The 13,779-nt window shown below is 36.7% G+C and overlaps 1 protein-coding gene across 2 annotated transcripts in view; it reads left to right on the top strand.

Moving 5' to 3' along the window:
* Positions 1-13,482, top strand: part of LOC132111563 (serine-rich coiled-coil domain-containing protein 2-like) — a 45,273-nt gene extending 31,791 nt beyond the window's left edge. The window contains exons 9-13 of one of the 2 annotated variants that reach the window (XM_059518969.1): positions 973-1,071; positions 1,973-2,086; positions 7,815-7,896; positions 9,410-9,449; positions 13,246-13,457. In XM_059518969.1, coding sequence (XP_059374952.1) covers positions 973-1,071; positions 1,973-2,086; positions 7,815-7,896; positions 9,410-9,449; positions 13,246-13,306 — 396 coding nt within the window. In that variant the 3' untranslated portion in view covers positions 13,307-13,457. Of the gene's footprint in view, positions 1-972; positions 1,072-1,972; positions 2,087-7,814; positions 7,897-9,409; positions 9,450-13,245 lie in introns of both variants that reach the window. The other variant, XM_059518970.1, reaches the window with a different exon arrangement.
* The last annotated feature ends 297 nt before the right edge of the window (positions 13,483-13,779 follow it).

Genomic DNA, 13,779 nt, shown 5'->3' with positions numbered 1-13,779 from the left:
CTGTCCCAAACCCTGAAAAAGAACATTGGCATTTTCAAGCCATGAGCTCCCTCAGGAATGTCTAATGTGTATCTATAAATGTGTTTTTCAAATGCTTAATAATGGAAACGATTGTGCCAGTTTGTTCTATAGCATAAGTTACACACATTCATATCTTAAAACATAAACTTTCAAGCTGTTAAAAATGTATGTTGCGAGAAACCTGCTACATAAAGGCTATGTGGGGGAAGTCATGGTCTAATGGTAAGATATTTGGACTCATAATCCAAAGATTGCGAGTTCGAGTCTCGTGCCGGCAGGAATTGTAGGTGAGGGGAGTTAATTTACAGTGCTCTCTCCACCCTCGATACCATGACTGAGGTGTCCTTGAGCAAGGCACCGAACCCCCAACTGTTCCCCAGGTGCCGCAGCATAAATGGCTGCCCACTGCTCCGGGTGTGTGTTCACGGGGTGTGTGTGGGGGTGTGTGTGGGGGTGTGTGTGGTGTGTGTGTGTGTGTGTGTGTGTGTGTGTGTGTGCGTGCGTGCGTGCGTGCACTTTGGATGGGTTAAATGCAGAGCACGAATTCCGAGTATGGGTCAACATACTTGGCTGAATGTCACTTCACTTTAAAGGCTAAAACTATAAGTGCATGAGATTCCTAGTGTAGTAGCTTGTGTTTTCAAAGCACACAGTGTCATAATTCACATTTGAGCTGTGTGTAATTTATGAGGTAGAAAGAAGTATGTGTGTGTATATATATATATATATATATCTTGAGTAATGTTTACCACAGACCTTATTATATTCATAAATTGCAAACCGCTATTCTAAAAAGCCATTAATTATTCCAGAGGGAACCCTTGGTGAATTAGTCTTCTGTGTTGGCCTATAAATTGACACCAACAGATCTATGTGCCCCTTTTTCCATTCTGTACACTTTTGTTATTTATGTGTATACAGTTTAATATTTGTTTTGTATTTGTGTGTCAGATGGAAGAACTGATGAAGGAAGTGGCGCATCTCAGGGAAGAGCTGAAAAATAAAGATAAAATCATTACACGACTCACTCATCAACAGCATCAACAATATGTGAGCCATCGCCATCGCCATTCCTGACACATTCACACTTGCGCTCATTTTGACAATTTTTATTGATTGAAAATACATAATACATGAGTGACTAATCTAGTACCTGCAGTGTCTGCTAGAAGATACTATAGTCATGCTAACTCCATGTCTGCATGAATGAGATGAAATCAGGACGAAATGTTCTCAGAACAAACCCACATCTCATACTGTTCATTAATTTCACCGTTCCAAGCCATAAAAACTGCGAATTGTGCATCAACACGTGCACTTTAGCCTTTAATCCCAATTACTGTCACCTTCAGTGAGCAATTATATCAGTAGCACTAATAAACTTGTTCACCTCTTTTGCATTATTCTGATTGCAAAGCAAAGATGAAAGCAATTGAGATTTCTTTACATTAGAACAAGAGTATGTTATTAGTGGGGATTAAGGCAAGGTTCATTATTAGTTATGAACTTTATAATAATAAATGGCTTTATTTTAATTTATTAATTGATATATATTTTTTTTTCAGCAGTAGTATTATTTATAATAACCCCCCCCCCCCCCCCCCCCACCCCGGAAAAATGGTTCTAAGAAAAATTTAATTATGAAACTACTTTACATGGATATGATAACAATAATTATGATGATTTTTTTTAGTTATGTTATGTCTGTAAAAAACAGTTCAGTTCTTAAAATTGGTTATCAGAATGCTATAAATAAGCTAATATAGAAATTTGGTATAGTTATTAATCATAAAAAAACAAGTTCTCTCTACTAACTATGCCCTGTAAACTTATCACAGCACTCTAGCATTATGGGAGCAAGTTTTGAATGGATAAGGCATTTAAACCATTTGTATTTTCTTTAGAATGTGTGCAAATCAAATTATTATTGCTTTGATTATTTTTCTTTCAGCCGGTGAGATGTCAGTGTCATCAGCAGAAGTCAGGGGTCAAAGGTGAAAGAAAAAGAACTCATCATGATAAATCCACTCAGACGATGTGGCGACCGCCGCATCATCACCCTGCTGTGAGTAATTTTTCACTATCTGGCTAACAACGTCCGTGTCAACTTGATCGCATCATCAAGGCACCAAAAACTCTCCCAAAATGTCAGTTTAGTGAAACGGGTGTATCTGTGTGTGTCTTTGGTGAGCCATCTGCCTTGTTTTCATTTCCTGTTTCCCTCTAAACCTCTCTAGGCTTTATAGGTGGCTAGTTGTTTACAAAAGGGGGAAGCAAATGTGTTGTCAGGGCTGACAAACTAGATGACACATTCCTTCTGTTCTTTTCCTCTGCTCCATCCTTTCCTCCCTTGCATTCATTTTTCATGGTGAAATAGCCCGACGGTCTCGCGGGATGCACTGAGCTGAGGCTCGTTTGCCGAGGTGCCGATTTAGCCAATTTGCAACTGCAAGGGGAAACCGGGCATCTACTACAGAGTGCAGAATGATTGTCATCTCCTATTTAAGTGAAGCCGTGCTGCACTTACTCTGGTGGTTTAGCTTTCAGAGCCCCAGCCTGGGAAGTTCACCAGGGGACGTGTTCTTATCAAGGACCGGCACACAATCAGTAAAGCCAACGGCACACGGCGAAAGCTGAAATCAGATTATAGGGAGGAGAGAGAGTTGAGGGAGGTAACAAAAGATGGATGAGAATTTGGAAGTGGAATGGGGAAGAGAAATAAACAGTTATTGGGGATTGGAGATAACAGGGCAACTTGTGTTCAGTTTGCATATATGTTAGTGTTTGAAAATAAAGAGTTCAAAGTTTCATTTTCTTTGCCTGTATGACTTTCACCTCCTACAGTCTGTGAATTTTCACCAACTTTCTTCTGTGGGACATAAATGAAGATGTTTAGAAGATTTTTCCATATAATCAAAGTGAATAGTGACCATAGCTGTCAAGCAAAATTATCTGTCACAATAGAGATTTTTTTCCATTTCCCGCAATAAGCTGTTATATGGTTTAAAAAAAACTTTGAATATAGTGTATGATTTGTAGGGATTACACATATGATAATTTTTTTGAAATTTTTGGGCACTTAGTAGCACTTGGTTCCCATTCACTTTTATCATATGTTCCATTCATTTATCATTCTCTGACATTCTAATAAACCATGTGTTCCTTTGGGGGAAAAAGCCATGCAGGTATGGACAGGACAAGTGGGTGAACTTTTTTTTTTTTTCATAAGATATCCAATTAATGTAGAAAATAAGTTGTAAAATCTTAGAAATAGCAGGAAATATCAGCTTAAAGGGATAGTTCACCCAAAATTAGAATATTTATCAATTTAGCTTGATGTTGTTCCACAACCATGTGACTTCGGAAAAAAATGAAGATATTTTTAATGAAATCTAAAGAGGTGAGGAAATAATGAGAGAAATTTCTTTTTTTTGGTGAGCTACCACTTTAAGGTTTTTTGACGGGATGTTAAGTTGAACTTTGCCTGAGTTTATTATGAAATAAGTTATCAGTAATCAGTTATTACTTGTCACAAAACTGCAAACACTAAAGAAATGTGTAGCATGTTAACAATTTTTAATCAGTGGTTGCTGGCTTTATCATAACTCAAACACTCAAATATTTGTTCTGCTTACCATGAGTGTGACGTGTTCCTGGACGGACTAACAGTGTTGTCCTTGGAACAACGTTCCTTTCAGTCGATCATAGATCTCACTCTTTCCGTAATGCTAAATGAATGCCTAAAATTAGCAGATAATGACTGGTTGATTGGACTCATTCCTGTAAAGAATGTTGATTCAGGAAAATGTCCTACTTGCGTAAATGACATATTGTATATTAATTATGTACCAGTTATCATAGCATATTTTGTTTACCCCAGTTGTGTCTTGTAAAACAGCTATTACATCTCATTTTTGTCTACACGGTCATTTTAAGAGAAATTTGCAAATTGCACATTGAATACATACTCGGTAATGTGCTGTATCTTGTTCGTTTAAGCATTAAGTGAGTTTTGCTGAGCCAGTATTTTGACTGGTCCACTTTACAGCTTTATTCTGGCCAGGAACAACCCACTTAGACGAGAAGAAACTTGCTTTTATGTACTGTTTGAGGGTGGGTAAATCTGAAATCGGTCATACTGTAATAAAAAAAAAAAACGGCAATCTCTATGAATGGTTCTGTCCATCAAAAAGTACAGATAGTTTCACAGACATGAGTTAATACCAAGCCAAATATGCAGTTGTGCTGATGAATATCCCATTTACTTGTTGTTTAGCCAAAGCCAAATATCGTTCTATTTAGTTTGATTAAAACAGTAAATTTGTCTTTTTTTTTTTTAAGTTTTAAGTCTGACTTAATCATGTTTTTGGGGTAAGTAAGATTTGTTAATGTTTTTAAAATATGTCTCTTATGCTCTCAAAGACTGCATTTATTTGGTCAATAATACAGTAAAAACATTTTTATAATAGCCGTTTTCTATTTAAATATATTTTAAAATGTAATTTATTCCTTTAATTGCAAAGCTGATTTTCAGCAGCCGTTAGTCCAGTGTCACATTGTCCTTCAGAAATCATTCTAATATGCTGATTTGGGGCTTAAGTAAAACATTTATTATTATTATCAATGTTGAAAATGCCCTGCTGTGCTCTTCCTTTACAGCCTCTTTCTAAGTGCCATGAGCTTCTGATATGGATCTCTCAGGGTATATCAACATTTATAAAAAAAGAAAAAAAAAAACATACAAAATTCATGGCAGTTGTTTCGTTTTGAGTTTATATCCCGACTGCTAGATGGCAGTCTTCATTTCTGAACTTAAACAGTGACAGGAAATACTAGCATTAAGAGACGGCACTATTATTAGCATTAATTTAGTTTGCTGCCAGTAATGGAGGATGAGAGAATTGTTCCAGTTCCCGCCTCGGTGTACAAAGCTAAAGTGTGCTGTCTTTTGGGCTTTTGTGGTAACGTTCGCCCCGGGACCGCATGGGGGGTGGCACCTCGGTTCCGCCACTTGTCGCGTCCCGTGGTAAGAGCCACGACTGTTGCTTTCTCTCGTGATGGGGGTGTTTGTGCAGTTGGGGTGGTGCTCACGTAGCGGTTTCGGTGATTCCATGCAGAAACATAAGTACAAACTGAAAAACCAGTGAAATCCAAGTGGAAACGCACTGAGAATGTTCAGTTGTTTTTTTTTTAGGAATCCTGCAAGAACTTTATTTTTCATTTATATTAAGCATATGTAATTTTTTGTTCAGATCAATTGTAATTGTAAACCTAAACTGTGAACCTCTAAAGCTGGGTCTAAAAATATATATGGTCACTTTATAAAATGTATACATATACATTAACTAAAGAATCCTGCAAGCACTTGAATTTTTTTTCCCCTTGACTCGTACTGCACAAAAAATGGTTAAATTTTGTTGAATGTTACAGGAACTGATTATTGCAAATGCAGATCCCAGTGTGTTCTGGTTAAACAATTTATTTAAGTTATTTATTTTTTGCTAAGTTTTGCATATGGTGGTGTGTTCTTAATGTCAGCTTTCCTAAAAAATATATCCTATTCCTAAAATAAGAAATATCCCAATATATCGCCCAATTACAGTATCGCAGTGTATTGCAAACATAGACCGTATAATTGCAACATATCTTATTGAATCCCCTGTATCGTGATACGTATCGCATCGCCACATTCTTGTGGTTACATAGCCCTACTGTCATGTTACTGATATTTCAATCTAATGTTCAGATATTCATGGTAGTTTGTAGGGGTGGAACGATACATGTATTCGTACCGAACCGTCATGGTACGGACATCTTGATTTGGTGCATGAGACCTTACGACGAATACAGACAAGATCACCTCCAATCCAGAAGTGGGTGCAAGCAGCAATGCAACATTGTTTGATAACCGGCCGCCAGCAGAAGAACAGAGAATGTTGTGAGTTGCGCACTTGAAAGCAAATCTCACTAGACCGTGATCATGTGCTGATTCTATTGGTGTATTCTATTGGATTCTTTCAAAAGATTTGTTCATTTTTCGGTTCGTTCACCAAAATGATTCATTCAGATTCGTTCACTGATTCGTTCAGTGACCATTTCTTCATATTACTCAAATACACCAGCAGGTGGCAAAGAAGAGTCTTATTTGTTATGTCTTAAACCAACGTATTTATATTCATTTCATTCACGAACAGATTACAGATATATAGTATTATATATAGTATAATAGTATATATTGCACACTATTCTAGTATTAATAAATAAACAATAATAAATTGTATTGCACATGAAAATCCTTTATTGCACATATATGTGAACTGCACAGAAACTCAGTGTACAGTATATCAGCATGTGAGCGGAGTGGTAATATTTCCTTAAGAGCACGGAGCGCCTTTCTGAAGATTCCGCTCGCTCAACCCAGTTCATAGTCCAAGCATTCTTTAAGTGCATTTTATCTTGTGTGTGCTTTTCATGGGCTTTATAAGCCAGGTGGATTTTGTAAAGATCTACACACATTTCATCTCGTGTTTGTGCATTTGTGTTTTAATTGCCTGTTTTGAATGTTCTATTGGACAAAAACGGCAGCTATTTTCACGGAAATAAAGTGAACGAAAATAAAATAGTTACACTTCTTCAGTTTTTGCATTTTAGGTAGGTTATGTTTGCTAAGGTTTGATTAATATATTGAATACATTTTGATTAGCCTAATGCAATTAATAAAATTAAGAAGAATGTAAAATTTCATTAAAAAATTTGCTGTATATCAGCATGCATAATTTTAGACCGTTATCCAAGAATTTCGGTACAAACAGTAAACAATTAGGCCTACTAGAGAAATTTTATGTCGGAGCGGGATACTGTATGTACTGCAGATTTATATGTGTATATATATATATATATATATATATGTATATGTGTGTGTATATTAGGGATGGGACGGTATGAAAATTTAATATCACGATTATAGTGACTAAAATTATCACGATTATCAATATTATCACGGTTTTGTTGAAACGAGATGAAAGTGTTCAAAAATAGTTGATGCTCACACTGAAAACATTTCAGCAAGTTTTATATTTAATAATCAACAAACAACTAATAAAACAAGCAACTCTATGCACTTAATTTAAAGAAAGATTAAATTCTGTGGCATTTCCTTCCTTACAATGAAAAGTGTAGAAGCATAGAAAAGCATAGAAAAGTCACTGACTTTCGCCATTCCTTCTCGAAAAAAAACATTGTGCGCTGCGCTTGCGTCAGACTGTTGCTGGCTGGACATGATTTAATAGTGAGTTATTAAAACCGCGATAATCAAACACGGTTTTAATGATAATTCATTTTTAAACGATATTACTAACCTTCAGCACATTTTATCACGGTTATCAATAAAACCGGTTATCGTCCCATCCCTAGTGTATATCTATATATATATTTAAACATAATGTAATATTTAGTATTTTCACATCTAGGTGGAATCTTTTTTAAATTTGTACTACTGTCTGTTCAAAATAAATGAAAAGAAACAGAGCATAGTAGATTTTTTTTCCTGTTGTATCGAAATCGTATCGAACCGTGACCCCCGAACCGAGGTACATAATGAACCTTGACATCTGTGTACCGTTCCACCCCTAGTAGTTAGTCTTCATAGAAGATATGTGTGCCGTTTCTCTCTGTGATGTGATTTTTTTTTTCTTTCTAAACTGTGTTTTGTCTAGATTCACTAGGGTTTGTCTCTGCAGCTGTGCGGGTTTTGTGTGTGTGTGTGTGTGTCACAGTTTTTCTGTGTGTTGCAGGCTGTATCCACTCCGCTCCTCTCTCCCTGGCAGTGCCAGTACCAGACTGCACCTCGTGCCAGCATGCCTCAACGCCGGCAAAGTGAGTCATTAACCCCTGGCCTCTGACCCCATTCCCTTGGCAAAATGTTCAGCTTTCTTTCCCATCATCCTCTGTTTCTTTCTCTGCTGTTTCCTTTCCTTCTTTCATATTCTGTCTCTCTGTAGGTTTGTGGATATATATACACAATATAGTTACACCAGGCAGTGAGTCAGGGCTGTATAAATAGGATATTAGTATAATAAATGAGAGAGAGAGAGGAGGAGATGTGGTGTGAGACAGATGAAAGTGGAATTTGTTTAAGAGGGTTAGACAAAGTCAGCAGATGGGCAGTTTTGAAGCATCTCTGTCAGGTCTAGGTGGGTCACTGCACTGGGTGGATATTTGGATACACATTGCTGTGCACCAGTGCGGTCAGTTGAAGAGCCAGCATTTGTTGTCTGAAACAGCATGAACACATGCAGATTTAACAGATTGTGTGTGAGAGGGAGTGAGATATGGGAGTAGTAGGATTCACTATGGAAGAAGAGCATCTTTATGTCTATAGTTAAATTGTTTTATATTTACTTTGGCAAAATTAAATGTTATATTGTTCTGAATATAATAATGGATAACGGGTATCTCTGTCTCAAACTCATCCCATTGACTGAGCTAGAAGTTGGCTTGTCAGATCAAACAAACAGAGCTGCAAAAACCAAAGGTGAATTTAACCTACAAATGGCTGTAATTGTCTGCACATTAACCTGGAATGGGTGTGGAAACCGGTTTTTGCCTAATAAAAAATAAAATAATAAATCTGATATTTTGAGAGATGAAATTACATTGTGATTATGATAAATAAATATAAGATATATATATCTTACCATTCAAAGATAAAAGTTAGCATGAATCAAACATATCACTGTTTCCACAAAAACAATAAGCAGCACAAGTTTTTAAAGACAAACTGTATTAAAAAATATATATATATATTTTAGAGGTGGAAATTAGCTTCTATAGATTAGAGAAAGTATATTACTTAGGAAAAAACAGCAATTAACTCCTTAAAAGATTTGACTCCTATTCCAAAACTTTAAGTCCTTATGAATATTTTAACCAATATTAACCAATTTTAACCAATATTTTTAGCAACAATTTTACAGTAAGTTTCAGTAAGGTTCAATTTGCAATAAATTGAAGATAGTGTAACTGTGTGCACAGTAAATTCAGTTGTATTGTCCTTACTATGCTGTATCACAACTTTAAGCCCATGGCAGTGGAGGATTCAGGTATATATCATGAAAAATAAATGAGGACAGCAGTAATTTAGTTTTGTAGTCATTTAATTTAAGAAAGCAGTGATCATTTGATTGTAAACATTGCTGTAGTTTAGGTAGAGCAGATGTCAGATTGTTTGGTGTCTTTCTCATTTATTTATTTTACTCCACTGTCTTCCTCTTCCCATGTTCTCCTCTCTGTCTTTTCCTTTTCTCTTCCCTCTTTCTATTTCCTGATTGGATGAACTTGTGCTCTGTTGTTTCTCCCCCTCTGCTTAACCCATAATACTCCGGGACAGGGGTGGAGCATCTTATACATTACTTCCGCGATACAGCGTGGTACAGTAACCTCTACTAAAAGCTTCAGCCTTTGCATGGTCATGTGACCTGAATGACCGATGCATGCCTTTTTGTATCTCATTTTTTTTTCTCAAACATTCACATACAAAACAAAATACAGTTGGCATGAGACATTTTTGGCATGGTTCATGACTTTTTTGCCCAAAACCTATATGAAGTCCTCTCTTCCTCCGTGAGCTGTGATTGCTGTGGTTATGTCAGATCTGTCTTCGCTTTGATTGAGCTACAGTGTTGTTTACTGGTGTGTTCTGGGAGACCCACCATCTCTCTCAGCCTGCTCCCAGAGACTTTATCCAAACAGTCATCTGTCTGCACAGGTGAACCAGCGTTTAAATATCTCAAACATACACACAAGCAATGAATTAGCCCATAGTGCAATTGTCCTTGGTTCTGTGACTGCACAGGGAGACGCTGAAACATTTTAGAGGGCAATTAAAATAAAATGATCCAATAACTCCTTCAGGATTCACATTTTAACCTCCTCTTCTACAAACCCAGGATATTAAAAACTCTTCTATTATCAAAATGGCCACATTTCATCAGCCAAATCTTAAAGTAACACGAATGACTGAATTAAAGTCAGATTCTCTCTGTTGTAATATCCAGCAAACATGTTACGAAGTTATCTTGTGAAACATTTTGGAGGCAGTTGATTCTCCCTGCTTTTCTTTGAAATCTGGATGCCTTTTTAATGCTAAATGATAAAGGATGTTTCTCTTCTAGGCCAAACAGGCCAATACTTTAGTTTTAAATAGACACCACCACAAACAAACAAACAAACAACAAAAAAACAACAAACCTATGAAATAATTGTAATTATTAAATTATTATTATTTTTAATTAGGTTTGCTTTACCAATAAATAAATAAATACAATTATAATTTGCAACACTAGCGGGAAATTATGCATCTATAAATTTTGAAATTATGACAATATGAGCTAAGAGTTCATATTCTTTTTTTTTTTCCTCAATTCTAAAGCAATGGCATTGTGCAAAGCATTACTGATTTGTGATAGTCTTGCAAGCATCCTACAAGTCATCATTGCAATTTTTTGCACATCCTCATCTCTAGTGTTATCGTAATTTTTCTTTTCAGACATACTAATCAGCAAAATTAAAAAAAAATGTCAATACAACAGACAAAGCCATTTGAACACAATATACTGTATGTAATCCATTAACATAAGTTTAGTGACAACTCCACATTGGTCAGCTCAGCCATGCTTAACCCTCTGGGGTCTGAGGTGATTTTGGAACTCTTGAGCCCTGCATTGTAAAGACTCAATCAATAACCTGGTCCTTATTTTACTGGAAATATATCAGATACTTCAGGCACTCATACAGAAACCCCTTTAAAAAGTTTCACAGATTTTGAATCAGTCCACTAAGGCAAAGAAGCATGGAATCTGTTTGCTGTTGCTGTTTTTTCATTTTACGGTTTTGTTGCTGTTGTGCGTTTGGTGTTGCATGATTCTTTTGTTTTTATGATGTTAGTATTGTATTATGAAACAGATATTTTCAACTCTAAATTCTAATTAGATGAGCATTGTTTGAAGACAATATAAAAAAAAACCACCTATGATTAATTCTATATTAAAGTTGCTATGTTGCTTGGCAACCCCAAAACTGCCTAGAGTCAGTATAATGAACTATATTTCTTGGCACAAGAATTGTTTATCATGTACAAATTGTTTATTTGAACATTGGTGTCATTTATCATAATGCTTTAGCTGCCATTTTATAGAAGCAATAAGGCTGTGGGGCTGTTCATTACAGCAATTTTACCACAGTTAAGGGTATTTTAGGTACTCATCTTTGCATTATGCTTAAGAACATACCTTAACATACCTTACCTTAATAGTACAATTACTGTAAAAAGTGGCATTGATTGTCTTATTGCTTCTTTTAATGAAAGTGTAGAGTCAGCATTATGACAACAAGCTAATATGATAACAATACACCACTGTTCTATAAATATTTTACACACTAAAACAATTTATCTGCAAAATAATACTTTTTTTTTGTTTTGTTTTTTACGGGAATGTCATCCTCTGGAACTGGGGCTTTCACCAATAAAGCAAGACATTTAAAATTAATTGGACTTGACTGAAGCAAATCAATTATTGGTATAAACAGTTTATTAATATCTGTTTTAATAATTGATTTCCTTTTATGATTCTGAAAGAATTGTTGAAAACAGTAAAGGAGTTATTTGTCAAAGTTGTGTACTTTTCATTCGTTGACATTCTAAAGCCCCATTCACATTGACAGTGATCTGGAGTGACCAAACTGACCAGATGTCAGTTGTTTTCAGAGTTGGTAACAGAGGCGCAATTTTACCACTGAGAGTTTTCGCATTTATGCAAATGGACAGTGATACGATGCGACAAATACAGAAAGGAGTGAAGACAGTGAAGCACACATGTCAGTCCACATCATTTAAGAAAAAAAGGGCATGGAAAATAATGTCAGTCTGTCAACATTTTGAATGATGATCTATGTAAATGGGGCTTTAAGTTCTTACAGAGTTTAAAAAGTTACAGTTCCTGAGATGACTATTCTCACTAAGAGACAGAGATGGCCAGAGATGAATGCATTATGGATGTGTTCTCTGAAGGTGTCCGTACACGAGTCTTTGTGATGTCACATAGAGGATGTGACTGTCTGTACCTTACAATACGAAATTTGCTGACAAACCTCCTGCACACAAACTCTCACACACATGCTTTTACCCCCTTGTACCTGCACTGAACTCTTGTTCAGTGTTCTTTAAGTGAGGAATGACCATGTTGATGGCAGCTGATACAATTGTTTTGTTTGTATTTGGAGATGATACAAACCTCACAAACGGTCCCGGCTGAATAGAAATATGGCAGGCTGCATGAAATCACTGTTAGCCAGTAGGGGGTGCTGTGGTTTCAGTACATTTCTTTTGCAGCTCATGAGAAACAGAGAGCGAATGAGAAGGAAACAAGGACTTACACCACTGTCATGGTGTATAGTTGTCTTCATTGAAACTCACATGCATACATGCTCATCCACCCAAAACAATTCTGTTACCGTCACATTTGGTTCGCAACTCAACAGTCAACTAACCAATTCTCACTATTAACAAGTTGCTTATTAGCATGTATATTACTTTATTTTGGCTGTTTATTAGAACTCATGATGCACATTTGACCAATAAATCTTACCCCATACCTAAACATAACCAACTACCTTACCAACTATTAATGAGCAGAAAATTAGTAGTTTACTGAAGCAGTAGTCATAGTTAATTGTTAGTTAATAGTGAGAATTGGTCCCCAAACTAAAGTGTGATTTAAAATTGTCAATTTAAAGAATTTAATGGATGCTAGTTCATGTGAATTCTACTTTTTTCTTTAATCATATATTCAGGAATTGAACTGGAAGTTAAAAGGCCTTCTCAGTTTTTGAATTGTGCACAATGCTGGTTCAAGCACAATTTGATTTTAAAGTAGATAACCACAGTGTAACCTAAATGACTAATTAATTTCTTGCAGCCAAATTTTATAAGTGAATTTGACTAACCATTGCCGTGTGAACAAGACTAGCAACAGTTGCTGTCAGTTAAAATCCCTTTTTTACAGCATTGCTTCTGTAAACTGTTCTATGAATGGGATTATACAAGAGTCACACCTTTAGTAAATACAGATATCAGTCCCATGCACTGACTTTGGGATTGTAGCCCCTGATCACAGATCTCAATCCTGGTTTATTGTGATAAATAATGTTGTGTTTTGTCTTCTGCAGCCTCAAATACTTCAACCCATCAGTCACATCCCCAAAGAAACCCTCATCCAGGGAAAACTAGCAAGAATAGTCCCCACCGGGGGCCACAATGAAGCATGCACCGAAGAGGAATGGCTTCTTGTGTCCTGTCCTCCAGCCAACTGCACCTTTCCAATTCTTCCTCCTGCTAAAGACCCTCACATGGAGTCAAAATCTCTGCCTGACCCAGAAGAGCTGAGCCGGTTGCTTAGCACCCACCTTCGCATACAAGTCGACAGTGAGAATGACTCACCAGGGGCTGGAGAACAGATTGCGAAACTGACCCCTGAAAGCAGTCAAAACAAGCTCCTGCAGACACTTCACCCCTTGTCCTTCTTCAGCCCGCGTGTCCTGCAGCCTCCACATCTACACTAATGGGTAACTCTCCCTGCTGTCTATAGGGGGCGGTAGTGGGTCAAACCCAAAACCAGGATCCTCAGTGAACCACCAGGCCCAGCAGCTTCTTCCTCCTCCTCTGTCCAGAGGTTTGCCATGCTTCAGTGCAGGGAACCACAT

This window comes from Carassius carassius, chromosome 31 (genome assembly GCF_963082965.1).
Source record: "Carassius carassius chromosome 31, fCarCar2.1, whole genome shotgun sequence".
Lineage (NCBI taxonomy): Eukaryota > Metazoa > Chordata > Actinopteri > Cypriniformes > Cyprinidae > Carassius > Carassius carassius.
This window is presented reverse-complemented; position numbering and strand designations above follow the sequence as displayed.